This window comes from Chaetura pelagica, unplaced genomic scaffold (assembly GCF_000747805.2).
Source record: "Chaetura pelagica isolate M959 unplaced genomic scaffold, ChaPel_1.0 scaffold1598, whole genome shotgun sequence".
NCBI classification, from domain to species: Eukaryota; Metazoa; Chordata; class Aves; order Apodiformes; family Apodidae; genus Chaetura; species Chaetura pelagica.
In genome coordinates, this window is record NW_009954269.1 from 77,102 (window position 1) to 97,360 (window position 20,259).

A 20,259-nucleotide genomic window follows, 5' to 3' on the forward strand; every position below is an offset into this window, starting at 1 on the left:
CCCAGGGCTCACACATACTTGATCATGTGGTTGGCATAAGCTCTGGAGCAGCAGGTGCTGTAACGACACAGGGAACAGTGCACGTAGGTGGGGAAGTGGTTGGGGAAGTCGGGGATCTCGAAGCTGCACTCCAGGCATGTCTGCCTGCCCAGGACACTCCTGAGGAGAAGAGAAACACTTGAATTAGTGGAGCTTTGAGTTATGACAATCCTCCAGGACAGAGAAGAATTTAAGGTAATGTAAATTTTGACCAGTCCAACTAGTCTCATCTTGCACCCCCACTTCTAGAGCGCTTTGGTGCCAGGCCCAGCATTTTCTCCTGGCTGCAGACAGGAGCTGCAAACCACACCTGGAGAGTGGATTTTTAACATATTTAAAAAAAAATACATATTGTAGACAAGGCAGCAAGCCACAGGATGGGGAGAAAGCCCTGTCACTGATGGAATTCCACTGCCTCTGAAGCACCCAGCCAATCCCCTCTTCCAGTTTCACCTTCAGGGCTCCCACAGCACAACTTAATCCTGGGTTTGTGGGAAGCTGGATTCTCCTGGCATCAAGTTGCCGTGGCAACTGGCGAGACAGAGCTGCCCAGTCCTGAGGCTCCCATCACCCACCCCCGTGGTATTCTAAAGACAACTACATTTCCCTTAAAAATGTTTAAATGGGAAATTCAGCAGCAGGTTCTGACATTTTCTTGACCGATCTCTTCTGGACGCTCCTCTGGACCGGCGGGTACAGGAAGATGGGCTGGGGGTCGGTGGCAGATGACAGGGGGTTGTCCTGTCCAGAGCCCTGGGACATGTCATTGGAGGAGAGGGGCACTGTCCGTGGCTGTCCTCTGGATGCCCTGATTGTAACCTGCAAGAGACAGACAGACCCACACCTGAGCATACGGGCAGAAGGGACCTGGCCTGACTCTGCAGAGAAGAAAGAGGCTCCTGGGATACACACGTCCCACCCAGGGCAGCAGCAGCCTGAAGGACACAGGACCTGAGCCCCAGAAGGGCTTGTTTGTCCCTAATAACTACAGAGGGGTCCAGATTCCTCATTAGGAGAGTTCAAGCCACTTTCACCTCCTTTCTCTCACCTCCCATTTCTATGAAGCATCTAATTAACTGAACACACTCGACAGGGACAGAGCACAAAGTGTTTCCTGGCTCAGGGAGTGTGTTTCAATGGTGCCGGTGAAGCAGACAGCAGTTTGATGAGTACACACCAACAGAGAGGCTGGGAGGACAGGGCTCTGCTGTTAACTGGGATTTCTTACCTTGGTTCCAGGTTTCAATCCTTCTAATTGTTTGGGCTTCCGGAAAGTTTTGTGGTGCTGCAGCTTGTGCTCAATTTTGTCCTTGGCAAACAGGAACTGGAGCCTGCACTTGTTGCAATGATAAACACTCTTCTTCTAAAGCAAACAAAATGTATTTCATTTTAAGGAAAGAGAAGTCACAAGGAAGCAGTGGGTTTTGTTTAAAGAAATAAAAAATTACAACCCCTTTTCCCTCTTTGAAATCAAAGCAGCCCCATTTTCCTTTAGCACCTGGAAGCCCCTCCCCACCAAGCCCTGGGGGGAGAGGTGGGGTGTTTCTGTGTTCTGAATCACACTTCAGCCACCCCACAGGAGACAAGGTGTCCACAGAGCCAACAGGGATGGAACCAGAACACTGAGCTACAGACACTACATTTGCTCATGTGCATCCAGGGTGACTTGCTTAGTTATTACCTGCAGATAGTTATACCCCAGATGAAAACAGAGCCCACTCTTGGTTAACCCCCACATGAAGCAAACACAGTCCAGTCAAACATGCTTCTTTCTGCTATGTAACACTCTGTACTGCTCCCAAAGGAAAAAGGCTCTTCCCTTCCACACAATCCCTACAGGAGGCTGGGAATGACAGCCTGCAAATCCCATTTGCCACGGGGTGAGTGGAGCATCCACCCAGCCCCCCCTCCAGCCACAGCTTCTTCATGCTTTTATCCCAAGCAACCTCAGCTCATCCCCCTGGAGAGGGAACCCCCAGCCCGGAGGCTGTACCTGGTGCCTCATGAAGTGCTGCTGGAAGGCGTTGCCATTCTTGAAGACCTTGAGGCAGTAGGGACAGAGCAGGTGACGCGTGTCCTCGTGGATCATGCGGAAGTGAGTGTCCACCTCCGAGTACAGGGACGAGCGGTACTGGCAGACCTGGGGGGATGGACAGCTGAACATCAGCACAGGAAGGATGGAAACCTGCTGGGAAGGGGCCAGAGGGGGCCACGGAGATGATCCAGGGCTGGAGCAGCTCTGGGAGAGCTGGGGTGTTCAGCCTGGACAGGAAAAGGCTCCAGGGAGACCTTAGAGCAGCTTCCAGTGCCTGAAGGGGCTCCAGGAAGGCTGGGAAGGGGCTTTTCACCAGAGAGGGCAGTGACAGGACAAGGGCTGATATTTTTAAACCGAAAGAGGGGAGATTTAGGTTGGACATCTGGAAGAAATTCTTCCCCATGAGGGTAGGAAGGCACTGGAACAGGTTGCCCAGAGAAGCTGTGGCTGCTCCATCCCTGGAGGTGTTCTAGGCAAGGCTAGTGCAGCCTGGGCTGGTGGGAGGTGTCCCTGCTCATGGCAGGGAGGTTGGAACCTGATGATCTTTAAGGTCCCTTCCAATTTTAACCATTCTATGATTCACAGGGAAGGAACACAGGAACCTATCTGACATCCACCACTGCCACAAGGAGATCACCCAGATTCCCAAAGACCCTTATGCATGGAGTTGAGGAACCCAAGGCTCCTTTGCACTCCCATGAGCTACACGTTTTGCTGACAATTGCTGCAGTTCCTCTTATTCTCTAGTGTGCACTTATGAAATCCAGCCCCTCAAGTGCTTCTCCCACCTGGCAAACATAGGGCATCTCCCCAGGCTTGTGCGTGTCCTTCATGTGCTGCAGGAACATGGGCTCACTCTCAAACGCCCACTCACAGATCTTGCACTTGGCTACAAGAGAAAGGAAAAGCAGGTGGCACCTGAGGGCCAAGAACCCCATCATCCCTGATAAAACATCCACCACCAGTTGTGAGTTTCTCTGGTAACAATCTGAAGCAAAACCAATCCACAAAATGAAAACAAAAACCACCACCTGGAAAAGCAGCTCCTGAGTTGGGCCGACAACAAAACAGTCTGAGGGGTTTCAAGAAGGCAGGAAAATACTCTTGACAAAAGGGTGGGTAGAAAATTAGGAAGGTGCCCTAACGAGGAACCATCAAGAGATACTAAATCAGATGTCATCCCACTGCTAAGAATTTAATCCTATCATGACACTATCATTGGACTTGATCTGGAAAGTTCTCCTGACAGCAAGTTGGCAGAAATGTCATTTAAATGGATTTTCTGCTGGGCTACAAACACCTGCACCCAGGGGAAAAGCTCAACAGATGCTCCTTCCAACAGATTTGCAGTTAACACAGGACAGAAACCTTCTTAAACCTCAACACCTAACACCAGAGTCAACTCACTGGTAGACTCGTAGGGGCTGTGGACATTCTCCAGGTGACACTGCAGCTGGAAGGGGGTGGAGAACTGTCGGTAGCAGTGCTGGCAGATGGTGTGGACATCCACCTCCCCGTTCTGCTGGTCCAGCTCAACGTGGTGCTTCATGTGATTCATGAACCTTACAGAGGTGAAGACAAACTGTGTCACCAGAAACCCAAACATTTGGCACCTGTAACCCTGGCAGCATGATGAACCCTACACCAGAAGGTGTTTTTAAACAGCATGAAGATGTTTCCTTCTTGCCCTTCCCACCAGGAGCAAGCACAGCCTCCCTCAATCCAGCAATCTCCCACTCCCCAGCTATAAAGGACTTGGGGAAGGGATTTGCAGAGCAGGGGCTGCACTACTTGCTCACGAGCAATCCTGACCCCAACCAGGCCTTCCCCTGAGCATGACAAGCACCTCACTGACCACAGCCAAGTGGCTGCCTCACCATAATCACTATTTTCACAATATTTTATCCCTCTGCTGAAAAAGCACTGACTAAAGATGAGCAGCTCTTCAAGAAGCATTATTTCCTACTGTCTAGTAAGACTAGTGAGGAGCACAGGAGACCTCTCTGCTGCAGAACAGAAATGCAGTTACTCTAACCATGCAATCTCCTGACTACTCTTCTTGCTATGGCTGAGCTGAGTGGCACTGGGCAAACCTGCCCTTTCTGTGCTTCAGCTCTGGGCTGGAGCTGCAGCCCAGGGAAGCTGCAGGGCCTGGGAGCCTGGAGCTTCCAGCTGCTGCTGCAGCTCAGAGGTACTGAGGGCCCTGCAGACCCACTCCTCTTACCGTATGTTGTTCTTTAGCCTCTTGCTGCAGTGTGGACACCTGAAGGAGGTTGGAACCTTGGGGAAGTTCAGCAGCTGGCTCACTTTGCCACCATCTCTGCCATAGTAGAAATCATCTACTAACATTATGAGCTTACTTTGGGATGAGTCAACTACGTTTTCACTTGGCTCTGGAGCTTTAGCAGGTGGGGACAGCGCAGGGATGGGAGTAGAGGAGGGTGGTGAAGCCACAGCTGTAGTTTTTTCTGGAGATGGAGGCTTTGCAGATTGAGTATTTGGTTCAGGCTCTAGAGATTTTCTCTTCTTGAGGAATTCAACCATTTCAGGGCAGCAGTACTAAAAGGAAAGAAACCCACCAAAAACCCCACACATTAAGCTGTATCTAGAAAGAACTATAAACTACTAACCAAAGACTAACCAGGACTAAGAAGAGCCAGAAGAACTCTAGGAAACTATTGAGGAAAGACTAATGTAGAGTCAAAATTCAGTTTCCTTGTTTGACTGTTTACTGCTAAGATTAGAAAATAAATGCATCTCCTGGCACCAACAGGACATAACACTGAGGTCCTGCCTTCCTGCAGTGAGGGATGCCATGGAAAGTCTTCCAAGGGCCCCTCCTTTGCCTCTCACTTTCTCCTACTCATATTCCTCCCTTTTACAGAAGTCCCTGCTCCAGGGAGAGCTCCTCTTTGCAATCATGAGTAATTATCCATTAACTGCTCAGCTCAGGGTGTTACTTACACACATGTGTCCTCTTAAAGCTTCAGTGACTCGAAACTGAGCATCACATCTTGGGCAGACCTTGCGACCCCCGTCTTGCAGATCAAAGGTGGGGACTGGGGATGAGCTGACTGCAACAGGAAAAACCAGTCAGACACTGCCCTAAGCCTGGCCAATCCTTCTGGCTGACTGAAATACTTCAGAGCTGAACTTTTAACTACTAACCAGACTGAAAGGGGCAAACACCTTAAGAAGGTGCTTTCTTTGCAAGAGAGCAAAGATTTTCCTTTCTCTCTTTGCCCGAGTATTTCAGCAGTTACAGGTCAGTGCAGTCTCACTCCAGAAGCTCCATTTCTGGATTCCCAGCAGACTCGGTGGAGCTGAAGATGCTCCCCAGGTCATTACCTTTCAGGGAGGAAGAGGATGAGGATGACTCCGAGACGCTGGACCTCTGGGAGCCGTGGACAGGGCTGCTGTTGGACACCACCAGGGGGCCAGGGCTCTGCCCCAGCGAGGGGACGGTGCTCAGGGTGTTCACCAGCTTGGCCACCTCGTTGCTGTTCTCGCCCGTCACGCCGGGTCTCTTGACGGTCACAAAGCTGGCGATGCTCACTGCCAGGGGGACACTGCTCAGCAGCCAGCAAGGCCTGTCCCCCTGCACCAACCCCACCCCACCTGGAACACCTCGTCTGCTGCTCCCCCCACCTGGGGTCTTCACCCAAGAAAACTGAGCCATCAATGCCCATCCTGTCCAGCAACACAAGGGCTGCAAGATGGGAAGGTCCATTTCCCTGCCCTTCCAGCTCACATCCATCCTGTGATGAACTCAACAGGACACTGATGCTCACACCACCTGCATTTCTTTTCTAAATGCAGCTGTATCTGATTATGGTCCCTCAAAAGCTAAGAACAGCCTGACTACCTGCTGTGTGAAGAAGTATTTCCCCCCCCTCCCCCCCTTTTTGAATTGTTTGTCAGTATTCTTGAGTAATCATTTCACTCATGAATTCAGGCAACATGGAGAAAATCAAAAAAGCAGCAGTTTCTGCTTGTGTTCACCAGCTATTTAACTTCACCTTCCAAAAATACAAGTGTTTAATACATAATATTTTTTTTTTCACTTTTGGGGACTTCTCATTGATGGTCTCAGAGCATTCTGCAAAACAAAACATAACCAGTTCACCAAGCAAACTGGACATGGAGCAGGATTATCCTCATTTTCCAGACTAGTGAGAGATGAAGCATGAGTCAGTGAGGGAGGCAGAAATAGAAGCCTGGAGTTCTGACTCAGCTTCTGCAGCACGTTTGGAGATCAAACCACAGACAGTGTCACACACTCCAGTCCCCTCGCTTCTCCATGGCAAGTCTTACCTAATTTGGGGTTAGTGGCTGGACTGGACTGCCCTGGCTGCTGCACAGTTAACTGTCCCAGTGGTGTTGGCTGCGTTGCAGTAGGAGTTGTGGAGGTGCTGGGAGTGGACTTACTTTGCTGTTGTGCTTGGGACTGTGGTACCGTGCTCCTGATGGTGAGCGTGGCCGGAATGACCGTGGTGAAAGTGTTGGTGGTGGGACGGACCGGCATGGTGGTACCTGGTCTCACCTGGGCCACTTGGGAGAACACCTGGGGGACGCCAACGGTTGGCTTCACAAACTGGGTCCCTGGGGCTGCAAAAGAACAAGGTGATCAAATTCCAAGGGGTCAAACTCCATTCCTTGCCCAGCAGCACCCACGTGTGACCCCCTTTCTGACACTGCCGAGCTCCCCGAACTCCTGCTCAGCTCAGTGGAAGTTTTACAAGTTCAGCACCTGATTTTACTCCCCAAGCAGACTAAGACTGAACACAGATGCAGAGCGAGGACTGTGTTTGCAACAATTTTTAGGTGGAATTTTCCAAAAGGCCCAAGAAGCTTATGAGCGTAAATCCCACTGACTTTCATGGAGCTCATGGTCCTGGTGACGAAGCCCAACAGAAGCTCATGGAAGGCTTCTCATGGTAGGACAAGGTTGATCCCACATCTGCAAACTGGTTTGTGACACAAGGTTTGTTGTAGAGAGAGCAAAGGCATCACCAGCACAGCAGCTCTGCTGTGAGGCAGATCCTGGTGACCAGCAGGTCCTCAGTCTCTCTGGGGACTCTCAGTCTCTTGTGGGACAGGACCAGGAAGCAGAAATCATCACAGGGGAGGTTTGGGTTTCCTGGCACAGGGGAACACTAGCATGGCATGGGGAAACTTCAGAAGGAAGGACAAGGAGCAGTGATGGGCTGGGATCTTGGAATGAAATGAGCTGGGGAGGCTTTCTGAAGAGACTAGACAACATGAGCAGACCTCCCCTCTAGCTGAAGTCCCCTACTCTGCAGAGGGGTCTGTGACAGTGACCAAAGGGTCTCCTCTCTGCTGTGAAACAACTGGCAGAACTGGAGCCACAAACAGCAAATCTCACCTGCTCCAAAACCAGAACATCCCCTACCTTAGAGCCACCAGAGAGGCAGCTGAAACACAGACTGCAAATCCACAGGTTTTGTTAACCTTTTGGTACTCCCAACAGGAAGGTGACAGTGGCTGCAGCCTGTTTCAGCCCTTACCTGGGACGAGGGTGATGGGTCTGACTGTCTGACCCTGCTGCACGTTCAGAACAATCCCAACTTGGTTCATCGTGTTCTGCACAGGCCGCACGTTCCTCACGGGAAACCCCTGCAGGCAAACAGCACCATCAACACCCTGAGCAGGCTCCTGGGACAGAAGAAGCTCCAGCATGCAAAGGCAAGTGGGTTTTTTGTTTGTTTTAATTTTTGTTGTGTTTGTTTTGGTTTTTTTTTTGTAAAAGCAGGATCTGGTGAACACAGACACCCACTTTGTAGGACTGACCCACAGGAAATGCCCAAAGAAACTAGTGGGCATCAAAAAAATTACCTGCATATTTCCCAGGAAAATAAACCCAAAGTACCCAGCAAGGCCAAATTCCCACAGAGTGGACAGACCCACAGGCAGCAGGGACTCAGGCCCTACTGGTGGGACTGGAAGCAGAAGTCACCATGAAGCCCCATCAGCCCTGGGCTGGCTCCACAGGACCTGCTGAGGTGTGGAATGTGGCCAATTCCCTCAAGTGAGACTCAACTGCAGAACGCCTGGGAGCACCAGCTGTTTCTGAACAAAGCTACTTCAACATCTACATCCATTGAGAAAAAAAACCCCAACTGATTTCAGCTCAAGCATCACACCCACTAAAGCCCACCAAGAAGTGGAAAAGGCATCTGATTATTTCTTAACAAGAGTCTTCATGGCTGAGAGGATCAGATCTTTTGCCTCAGCCTCCCAGGTGGGCAGGGGGCTCACCTGGGTGGTGATGAAGATGGGCTGGCTGGTCACGGGGGAGCTGGTGACGTGGTTGGCATTCTGCATGATCTGGACAGGTCGTAGCACGGGCTGGGTCACCATGGTGCCCAGCCCTGAGGTTGGGTTCTGGGTGAGGATGAGTGGCTGCCCACTCTGCTGCACCAGGGGGTTGCCAGCTGGAAGGTAAACACAGCAAAGGTCACAACTGCCAGTGAACAGGCTGCTGCTTCTCACACACACTCAGCTGGTAATTCAAGTCTTCAGAACTTGGGACTTTTTTTTTTCAGAGTATGTTTTAAAAGCAAACTTGTGAAACCACTCAGCCCTTCCATGTGTTAACATTCATATTTAGACTATGATTTTCCAAGCTGCCTGGGAACTAGGTGTTCAAATCCCTGAGCAGCCTCAGTGACTGATTCTCCTGGCTCCCTCCTGCCCTTTGAACACAGCCACAGCAGTTAAGAAAACACTTTTCCTAGTCTCATTCACTATTAAGTAAAAATTCACCAGCCTGCCAGGGAGCTCCAACCCTGGGGTCACCAACCATGGCACCTGGAGGGATTTCCCTGGATTTCCTGCTTAGAGACACTGCAGCTACCCCCAGGAAAACCCATCAAGTCAGGTTCTGGTCCTCCCTGTGTGCACCAGCCCAGCAGACACTCACCAGCAGTTGCCTGGATCCTTCACTCAACATCCCATCTACCCCACGTGCTCCCAGCTCCACAAGTTCTCACTTGCCAAGCAGAGCAGACTCCCACTATTTGCACAGAAGGCAGAAATTCAAACCCAGGAACATTGCCCAACTGCTCCTGGCAACTCAGGGCTCACGTCACATAAAAACAAAGCTCAGGAGTCTCCCATTCTACTGCCAACATTTGCTGGCACCCGAGAGACAGGGAAGGAGTTAAAGGGAGGAGAAGAAAGGATGAGGGAGGAGGCTGTGGAGGCACCTTCTAGGGACAGATGGGACGAAATGGTCCATAACCACCAAAGTCCTGGTTGAGAGAACAAACCTTTGCTACCAACACACACTAATGATGCTCAGCAGAACACTTTACAGATATGGTCACTCTTTGGTGGACACCATTCCCTGCTCCCAGACTCACTCACTCCAGCCCAGGCTGTGGATCAAGTCTTGGCCAAGGCTCCTCCAACCATACCAGCTCTGATGCCCCACCTGACGTTGCCTTTCCCACAGAAACCCACCTCACCTTGTGTCCCACATGGATGTTGGCCAGGAAACCAACTAAACCAGGCAGGGAACGCGGAGAAGGAAGAAACCAGCTCCTCAGTTGCACTGCTACTGTGACCCGTGTCCTGAGGGGAAGGGCCTTCCAGAGCAGCAAAGGGAGGTGGGAACCTCCCCAGCAGGGACCTGCAGCTCAGCAGGACATGAGAGTGACACAACATCCAGGATGCTTCAGGGCTGCAGAGTGGTCCAACATTCCTGGCACTGCTAATGGCAGAGGAAAGGGCTGCTGCACCCAAACTGCTAATGTTTCCTCTGGAACTGTGCAAACCCAGGGAAAGACCTGCTGCATGCCAGAACATTCTGACCCACAGCCAGAACAGCTTCTTTTAATGGAAGATGCTTTACACTGACAGTCTGGATGCTGCCTGGCTGGCAATCCTCAGGGAGAAGGATCCAAATGTTTTCATGAAGATTATAAACAGTTGGGTGATGGAAGACTACAGCAGAAGGTTCAGCTCCAAGCCACTCAGCTGCCTGGCCCACTCTGCATCTTGCCTCCCTTTTCCAGGCACCTCCAACAGGCAGGAAACTGCTGGGAAGGAGACACAGGTTCCCATTCCAGAGCTTGGGAAGAAAAAGGTGACAGGGACATCAAGTGGAGTCAGCTCAGCAGCACTCCCTGAGAAACAAGGGATTGCTGAAGCCTGGGACAGACTTGTAGGTATCTGAGGAGCCTTCCATCACTCTTAGGAGAAGCAACTTCAGGTGGCTTCTGTGGTCTCTGAACCCACTTCAGGAAGGATGGAAGGTCGAGCACTGCTGGGACATCCTGGAGACACAGGACATGCAGGGAGAGAAACTCCTGCCACAGCAGCACAGTGAGGACAGGCCAGCTGAGCCCCAGGAACAAACATGGAACTTGTGGCAAATAGTCCAAGAGAGAAAAGTCATCCCAAACGTTCTAAAGAGGGAGAGGAGTCACAGAGGAGTGTGCAGAGCAAGTGAGCACCAGAAGGGTCCTGACACCCTGATTCAGAAATTATTTAAACTGGACTGTTTTCCCACTTCCCATCCTACCCTGACTGAACCATCTACTGCTCCAGTGCAGTATTTTCTTGGATAGTTTCTGCACTTCCAGGACAAGAAGCACTCTGTGACTCTTGGGGTATGCAGGCTGTACTTTGAACTGAGGAGGGAGCTCTCCATCCTGCTGTCCGGCTGTCGGGAGCCTGGCACCCACCTCATCTTCTTGTCAACAACAACAGGGCTTTTTTGGACACTGTGGAGACGGACAGATGTGCATGTTGGACCTCCTAGTTACATGTGATAGAAGAACAAACTGGTCTGAGTGGGATGCAGGTGTAGCCAAAAGCAATCACAGAAAATTAAGGAAAGAAAAACTGCAGCCGAGCACCACGCTCAAGATGTTCAACTTTCCCTCATTTTAACTCTGATGTCCCAGGAAATCTGAGACATTTTAAAACTAATCTGTGGGGGAAAATCTGAATCCAGCAGAAAGATGAAAAAAGATAAGTTAGAAGATGTTTCTAGCTTGAGTTTAGAAATCCTGTTTCTTGATTTTTGGACATGGGCTCATTTCTGTCCTGCCCAGCTCCCACTCCTGCTCCGTTGATCCGAAGCAGAACAAGGACAATTGCCCCCAGGAGGAATCCAAGCACGTTTGTTTTAAGGTTAAGTATTTACCAACATGGATGCTGGTATTTGAGAAAAGGTCTCCAGGCTTTCTCCTAAGGAAATTCTACAGGAAAAATACCACAACAAAACCTGGGAGAATGGATGGATTTAATGGGTCTTTTCTGGCCCCAGCTTGTAATGTAAAACACAAAACAGCCACGAGCACAAGAAACAGATTGCTGAGAACTGGGATGACTCCAGACACAGCTCATTCCATGAGCATTCCACAATCACCACTTAAACTGGGATGTGACCCTCAGTTACTGGGCCAGCAGAGACTACAGGGACCAAAGAGGTGACAGATGTCCCTGTGGCACTTTGCCACGCGAAATCCTCACTGGCATCGTGTCAAGAAGGATTCCCCTGCAAGTCCAAGTCATAAGAGCTGGGAGCAACTCAACGAATACAACACTCAGGAAAGAAAAAGCCATGCTGCAGGCTGGAGAACTTTATTTGCATTGCTCCTGAATCACAGAATTGCATCATTGTATTCAGAACACCCAGCAAGCACAGTCTGTGCAGACCCCACAGCAGGACGCCGAGTGGCTGCACTCAGTAAAGCTTTGTTGTCAGTACAACAGCCCCCAGCCCCATCCAGCTTCCTCAGCCACCAACCAGAGAGAAATCCCGTTTCCTTCAGACCACTGGCAGGTTTGTGTCCATCCCAACCCATTATGGCTGGACCACTTTGTCCCTCCACACACCCTCCTACCTGGACATCTCTAAATAGAACTCTCCAAGGAAGCTCCTCCTCAGTCTTGTGGTGGGCAGGGAGGCCAGGGAAGCAGGAGGGAGCAGCAGCACCACTACACCCTTCCCTGAGCAGAGCCAGCCACCCTGGACTCACCCCCAGCCCCAACCAGGCTCCCAAAGCCCCCAGTGCTGGACACCCCCCCAAACACCCTGCGGGAGCCCTGGGATGTGCAGAGCAGCTGCTGCCAAGGAGCCAAGAGCAGCGGTTGCCCCGAGCAGCTCTGGGACCAGAGCTCAGGAACAGCAGCCAGGGACATGGAGCCCCCTCCTCAGTTATCCCTGGCTATGACAGGGCAGAGACCCTCCCCCATCCCAGACATCAGGCTGGTCCTTTGCTTGATCTTGACCAAGACAAAGTAACTGAAGTGGCTGAGCAGCAGCCTCCCCCACCCACACGCAGAGCTGGGCAAGAATTCTTCTTCCCATGCACCAAAATGTTTGACAAGAACCAAAGGGACAGTTAATAAAGGGCTTTCTTATCATAGTCCTACTTCATTTACTCCCAAATTGTGAAATGGTCCAACACACTGTGTTGGCACCACCAGAAATCAGGGTTCCATTGCAAACTGAATTCATCCCCAGCACCTGAAAAGCAGAAATTCTCCCACCCACCAATTATTGCTGCTTCTGAGTCTAAATTTCTCGTAATTTGAGACAACTAGTGGATAACAACATCCTCTGACCTGCACATTAGATGGAAACTATGAACACTCAAGTCATGGATCTTTCCATTTACAGAAAACAGACAAACCAAACTGAAACAGATTGCATCAAATCACTGGTTAAAGGAGTCATAATAAACTAGTTTTAATCTCACTAGTTTGACTACTTCAGTCACAAGAAATACCATTCAGCAGTCAAGTACTTGACTTCCTCACTCATTTCAAACCTGTAAGAGCCAGACACTCACCACTGAGTTGCTGATACACAAAAGCATCACCTTCTATGTAAATGATCAACTCCCTACTTTTAGGAAATGACAACTCTGGCTGTAGGACACACCAACTCAGCCCAAGTTTCCTTCTCGCCCTTTCCAACATGTGCAAAAAAATCTCTCTTCTCCTGCACAGAGAAAAAAAGCTGTTTTCTACCTCAAACTACTTATCCACAGGCCTGTGCAGAAGCACCACTGTGTCAGCTCTGCTCAGCACTCAAAAGCTCTGTCCACAACTAGAAGAACCAAAATCTGTTGTATTCCTCACCAACAGGTTTTTCAGCTACCAAATAAGATCCTGGCTGGGCAGGATATCACCAGTCCCTGCTGCTTCCCTCTGAACCTCATCATCAACAACAGGAACAGTTCTGGACTAAAGCAGTCAATTACCAGTGGCAGTCTTATCAACCGAATTATAATCCTCAACAACAGAATCTTCAATCACATCACTGATCTTCTGCCATGGCTCCAGCTCCTCCTCCTCACATTCCATGAACAGGTCTGTGTCCGCCATCCTGCAAAGCAAAAAGAGGAGAAACCTTCATTGGGAAACTGGAGGCAGGGAAAGTCAATCACTGTCATAAAAATTCTAATTAATTAGGAAATAGGAACATCACTTATTTCCCAGTATTCCAAAGCAAAACAGTGCTTATGCAGAATTCTCCTTCATCACACTTTTAGGAGTCTTTACCCAATAAAACTCACCCTAGAAGATTAATTGCATTTGTAAAGGAAATCAGTATTATTGTAGGAAATAAGACACCACAAAAACTGCATTTCCTGATTTCCCACCTGGGTTATAATAAAAAAAGAAGCAACTTTTTCCCCTCTCCCCCCAGCCAGGCTGGCAGAGCAGGCAGTTCTGTGCTGTAAGTGAACAGGAACCCAGACCCCTAGGAGGGATTTTTCTCCTCTTGATCACATTGTGGTGGCAAGAGAGGCTGCTATGATTGCATTTTGTCATCTCCACTACCATTTGACAGCCATAAAAATCTGATGAGAAATGTTCTGAGACAAACTGGCCAACACAAACAGTTTATAATAGGGGACAGGCAAGAAACTAATCCAACTTGCGCAGACAATCTGTGTTTTCAATAGCCACAGAAAACAGTGCTGACCAGAAGGCTTAAACAGAGTGCAACATGTATTAGCTCACTGCTGAGAAGCTGGGAGAGACACAGCTTTAAAATATAAGCTGGATTAAGTAACCACAGAGCAATTAGATCATAAATCTTGTATCATGACACCACATCTACCTTCTCATCCCAACGCAGCCACAATTCTGGCCAAACAAACACGGAACCTGCGATAAACCCCAGCTGGTAACTCAACTGAAGGCTGGGATTTCCCAGAGAGGCTGCTCAGACTGGGGCTGCCCTCAGACTCTGCCTCTTCTGTGTTGTTTTGTCTCAAAAGGACTCACAGCCTTGCACTGTGATGCTGTCAGCACGTGTTGGTGTTTTCCCAGTACTCAGCTTGATGCTCAGTTATACTAAGACATGTAATTCTCACTTCCCAGTTATGCTTTTGAAGCACAGGAAAAGTGCTTTTAAGAACATGAAGGATGCCCGTAGCACCGCTCATGTTGGGCAGCAGATCTTTTGTTCCCCACCTCCTCAACATCCACCTTGGTAACAGATTGAAGTCACTGGTGTCACCCTGCAGAGCACCCCCAGCAACTCCTCCTGCACACCTGGGGACACTGGGCAGTGGCACTTGTCCCTAAACTGCTTTACACCTATTCACACCCACTGCCAGCTGGAAACAGGCTGCCCAGGGAACTCCTGGAATCTCCAGTTCTGGATGACCCTGAAACGGACAGGCCTGTGAAAGGAGGTGTGTGTGTATAATTACCATATTTTTTTACATCTATACCTACAGGAAGGGAGGCAAAGGGGATTAAGTGCCTTGCAGGGGACATCTGAAGCCCCATTTTTCTCCAGCAAGATGTAATTTATTAACAAACACGTACTACCAGGTATTTTTGCACTACTCCACACCAAGTGTACTTCAGCCTTGACACTGAGGCCTTTGCTAAAGGAAGCAGTTAAATGCTCCTGTTACAGGTACCTCTTCATCCTGCTGCACAAAACACTCCCAATAAAGCGAGGACACAAACCTCACTGCCCCAGCTTAGCACATCCACATTCCTGCCCATAAACACTGCACAAAGCAGCAGTGGTTTGATGTGTCCATTGAACTTTTCACAAAAACATATGCCTAAACCTAGTCTGATTAGGAAAATATTTTGCAACCCATGAGAAAAAAAATAGCCAGCTGATAAAAAACCCATCAAGTCTCTTGGCAAAATTACATTAGTATATCTATTAAAAAAAAAACCCAGAGTATTGTAATAATCCTAAGATACAATTAACCAAGTGTATCACATCAAGCATGACAAAGCTCCCCCTCCCCACAGCACCCACTACCTGCACACTTCAGAGGTGTCACCACCTTCCTCATTTACACAAACCCTGCAGTGTGTAAAAAATGTTATTAACCTTATCTCAAAGGTGGGAAACTGTGCTCAGTGAAAGTGACTTGCCAAAGATGCTCCTGGCAGCCAGTGGCTTCGTCAGAAACACAGCTGGAGATGCCCAGCCCTTGCTCACATCACTCAGCACAAACTCAAACTTCCTTCTGGTTAAAACAACCAAGAGAAAGAAAAACAAACAAACAAACAAAAAAGCCAACAAAAATAACTCCTGAATGACAAATGGTAAGACGACAGACTGCAGTAAATGAAGCCCTGAAGTACATGTTTATGCAGGGGATCTGCTCAGCAGGGGAAAGCAAGAATCAAAGAGCCCTCAATATTATTTTCTCTGCCTGTTAACATGAACTTTTCTTTAATTACAAGGTCTTGGCAAACCCAAGCAAAATTTCTTGGGGGATGTACAGCAGATCTGGAGCAGATAAGCACTGAAACAGATCAATAACTACATCTGTCTAGTTTTCAATATTCATCCTTCACAGAAACATCTAGAAAATAAACCCCTCTGTGGATCTGCCAGGACAAAGCTGCTCCTGGTGATGCCAGGATGGGAATCGTGGAGGATTCGTGTCCTGCCCAGGGGCCGGGGCTGAGCCCGGACACCACAGCGATGGGCAGGCTGCTGAGGCAGGACAAATAACCTGCTCTCCTCATTAAAGCACATAAACACCTGCCCAGGAGGGCTGGGACCACAGGGGGAGGCTCTGCACATGTTGTAAAAAATATATTATTCAACAGCTCACAATTACTCGGAAGATGCGAAGACAAAATGCTGAAGAGACGGCAGCTACAAGCTTCTATGACACCACCTCACGTTATGCAGAGCATTTCATCTCTCCATCTCAACTGAACTAAGAAAATGTCTCCTTTCTTCTATAATGTAACAGCTTTGTTTTTCAAAGCTTTGATCTTGAATATTTCTGTATGTAAGAAGCCTTTGCTCAATCAAATGATTAATCCCAATGATAAATACTCTACGTTTCGCTTTTCAGCACGGAGATGGCAGATGCTTGCATGAAAATCTGGATGCCAAAAAAAAAATAGACAAAAAAAAATAATTACAAAGTGTTCTAGACACAGTGAAGAAATAAAGCCTTTCAGACTGAAAGGTATTTTCTCTCCCCTTAGTTGGAAAATGGGAGAAAACCTTCAGGGGAAGAGCCAGTAGGGATCAGCCTCGCACAGATAACCGGGCACAGACACAGACCCTTCAGCTGAGGTGGTTCTACTCCTTGTGCCACACGGGGGGAAAAACCAAGAGCTCTTCCCCTCTGCCACCCAAGTGCACCCTCTGATCACCATCATCACTCCCACCAGGGGAAATCCAGCACTGAAGATGTTTTATTTGCACACAAGCAAGCAGATCACCCTGCCAGCAGACAAGGAGAAACCCTTGTCTCCTACACCCTGCTGCAAAAAAACCCTAAAAACCTCCCTTGAAATTTGCAATTCAAGATGCAATTGTGATTATTTACCCAGGAATCACTTCCCCAGAGTCAGGAAGATACAGGACCCAGCTCCTATTACCTTGGGAGAAATGACTGAGCAGAGGGGAAGCACAAACCATCGTGCTCTGGTTTACATGGTCACTGGCACCTTCCACCTTCTAAACCATCTCGATCCACAAGCACTTTTGCCAGTTCCCCACCCAAGTGAGGTGGCAAACAAAGGGCTGGTCACCTCAGTGTGAGCTTGAACTCTGTGCTTTCCCCCACTGAGTGAAGCAGGAGGAGAGGCTGTGGTCCCCAGTGCTACCTGGAGCACCAGGCTCTGTCCCCCTGAAGGCACCTCCAGAGGGGTGGTGATGGATTTCCAGCTCCATCTCACTGGACACAAAGCAACATCCATAGGCCATATATGCACAGGCTTCTGGATAAGGGCTTCAAATTAATTACTTGTTCAACGTTCTTCAAAACCCACATGATGGGATACATCACTCTTGCTATATAAGCTTCACTCTAAGGCTTTTAATTTAAAAAAAAGTATAAATAAATCAGTACTTGCCAGGGCACTGCTGGTGGCCCAATTTCTGCCTACTGGGTGAAATCATCTGCAACATAATCAGTCTTGAGGGCACACTGGCAGGTCAGAAATAAAGATGTATTCCATGACACAGGTGACTTGGTAAAGCAAAAAGGTGAATTTTGTTTAAAGAACAAAGAGGAGGGGTAGGAATAACCATCCCAGAGGGACAGTTACCTGGGATTTCACTGTGTCCTCCCTCCAACAGCGTCACCCACAGAGGTACAATTACAGCCACAAACTTGACTGATGGAAAAACATGGAAGAATTCATCACCCTCATGCAGACCAAAGGCAGGAAGCTTTGAGAGAGCAGAGAAAGACCCAGGAACCCCCACTCCTCCTTGAACTGCCATTCCCTGGGTAGAAGTGAACTCCAGGCACAAACATTTTTACACTCTGACCATCATAAAACGTGCAGCATGTTCAGTCTTCTTAAATAACTGACCCCATCATCTTGAGGGATATCACCAGACCTTCATGAACCCTCATGGAAAGCTCAATTCCCGTTTCCAGAAGAGAACACACATCCCCATGTGAATGTGCCATATAAAAAGCCAAGTGAATATGCAGGGAGAACCAACCCAAGGGTGAGCACACAAAATTCACATGATCATCTGTCCCAGCAGCAGCCTGGGACAGGGCACCACAGCCCCAGAGCAGAGTCAGTCCCTGCAGCACATCCACAGGGAATGTCTGCACCAGCTCCTGGAGAGAAGACACTGTGGGATGGTGACCAGGCTTGTGGGGAATGAGGGAACACCCCCTGGGCAACCTGCATCCCTCCAGCTCCCTGGAACCAGGGACCTGGGCTGCTCCAGCCCCTGAGGGGAGGCAGAGGTCAGTCCTGCCCAGTACAGCCCAACTCATCTCTAGCACCATGTGTATCATCCCTCTTCCCTGCTCTTGCCCAAGGTCTGTCAGTTTTTTGCCAGCCTGGACTGGCCTCTGTCGATGTAACTGTGAGTGCTGCCAACTATGTCAGCCCAGGAAAGAAAGTCCAGAACACAAGATTGAGGGTCTGTCTTCAGAGACCTACGGATAAGCTTGAGGAGGTGACTCAACAGGACAGAAATTAGTGCTCAAATCAACTTCTCTTGTCCCAGTTCTCCTTCTGAACGGCCACTTCTTCTCTCCATCACACCTTCCCCAGGTGAACATGCAGCCTCCACAGAATCACTGTCCTGCTGCCCATTTTCTCATGTACTTCCCATAACGTGCACTTAACAGCAAGAACATACCTCAACTTTTTTAAGCACCCAGAAACCTGATGAGGTCACACTAAATGCAGGTGAATCCCACTACAGAGGTTTCCACTATCAAGATGCTGCCATCCCTGCCCTGAAGAAAAAGCTCTTCAGTGGTGTCTGACAACTCACTGGCACAACCTAAAACAGATACAATCCAGGTGATGGAAACACCCACTGGGTGATGTTCTCAGGGCTGCTCACCAGGAGCAGCAGCTCCAAAGGAAGGGGGAGGTGAGAGGCACTGCATGAGCTGAGTGCCAGAGCTCAGCAGCTCCATCCTTCAGGCCAAGGGAAATTTACTCTCTGTTGACTGATGTGGTTGACTTGACTTTGCTGGGCACTGAAATTATTTCAAAAGGCATATTTCATTTCCTATCACACTGTTGTTTAAAAGCCTGCATGTTTTATTAGAGGCTTTGAAGTGCGTGGTGCCTCCTAATTAAAATGTATTATTACATATTCAATTATAATGATGGTTATCTACCTTAAAGTTTGAGCTGCAGAGTGATGAAAACAAACTGTTTCTGATTCTCCAGACAAGCTTAACATTCTGGGCACATTTTGTGAGCGTGGAGCTACCTGGAAGCTCTGAGAGGCCCAAGTGGGGCTGTAGCTGGAGACAGCAGGAAACACCACCCGTGTCAACGTGGATGCAGGTCTGCTGGCCTGAGGACAGCTGGAGCTCTGGCAGTGTCTAAGCAGCTGCAGGGACCCTCACACAAACAAGGTAACCATTTATATCCACAAGACCAACTGCAAGACCCCACACACACACAAGAGCTGAAAGCAGCACGGGAGGGCAGGCTCTCTGGGTGGCAGCCCCTACACACCCCAGTAACTGCAGGGCTGAGAACCAGACGTGCAGGCAGTGAGCCTGGCCTGACGTTCAAGGATAAAAACGAACAACTGCAGCAACCTGAAGCTATGTGACAGTACAGGTGGAGAACCAGAGCAGGGAAGATGCCCAATTCATACCTCCTTGCAAAGTATTTCCTAGAAGAAGCAACAGACACACCCCCCCCATCCTCTACCCCCACTCCCAATCACGCTCCTGCCCGGCTTGGCGTGCCTTGGTGACAGCTGCAACTGCTGCCAAGCTAATAAAAATAAAGCTGTGTGTGTTGCTGTGCGTCCCGTGTTTCCTGCACAGGTGCTGGGCAGCAGGATTTGAGCCTCCCCTCCATCTCCACACGCTTCGTGGGGAAGGAGAAGTGGGGATGCCCCAGAGCTCCCTGGGCACTGGGAACAGGAGCCCAGCCAGGGCCAGGCTGACAAACACCTAATTGTTAGTATCTGTAACCAGAGGAACCAGCCAGGAGGCATCATCCTGTGCAGAGTCCTTCTCCAGAACAACCTGCTCAGCTGAATTCCTGACCCGGGACAGCCCGGGGGGCACATCTGGGCTTCACGGGGGGGAGATCCCGGGCCAAGGGCAGCAGGTCCGAGGTGTCCGGGCAGTGTCAGGGCCCGGGGGGGTTGGGGGGTGAGGATGGAGAGAGGGGAGAGCAGGAACAACAATTCCCCCTTCACACCCAAGCGATGAAGCCCCCGGCAGCGGGAGGGGGCG

At 49.5% G+C, this 20,259-nt stretch overlaps 1 protein-coding gene across 1 annotated transcript in view; it reads right to left on the bottom strand.

Annotated features, from left to right (window-relative positions):
- Positions 1–13,441, bottom strand: part of POGZ (pogo transposable element with ZNF domain) — a 17,080-nt gene extending 3,639 nt beyond the window's left edge. Inside the window, exons 1-13 of the mRNA XM_010003794.1 lie at positions 13,318–13,441; positions 8,354–8,529; positions 7,603–7,711; positions 6,389–6,682; positions 5,423–5,629; positions 5,039–5,148; positions 4,299–4,633; positions 3,482–3,636; positions 2,863–2,963; positions 2,033–2,179; positions 1,268–1,402; positions 689–858; positions 19–159 (exon numbers count right to left, since the gene is read on the bottom strand). Coding sequence (XP_010002096.1) covers positions 19–159; positions 689–858; positions 1,268–1,402; positions 2,033–2,179; positions 2,863–2,963; positions 3,482–3,636; positions 4,299–4,633; positions 5,039–5,148; positions 5,423–5,629; positions 6,389–6,682; positions 7,603–7,711; positions 8,354–8,529; positions 13,318–13,441 — 2,204 coding nt within the window. The remainder of the gene's footprint in view (positions 1–18; positions 160–688; positions 859–1,267; positions 1,403–2,032; positions 2,180–2,862; positions 2,964–3,481; positions 3,637–4,298; positions 4,634–5,038; positions 5,149–5,422; positions 5,630–6,388; positions 6,683–7,602; positions 7,712–8,353; positions 8,530–13,317) is intronic.
- Between the last annotated feature and the right edge of the window lie 6,818 nt (positions 13,442–20,259).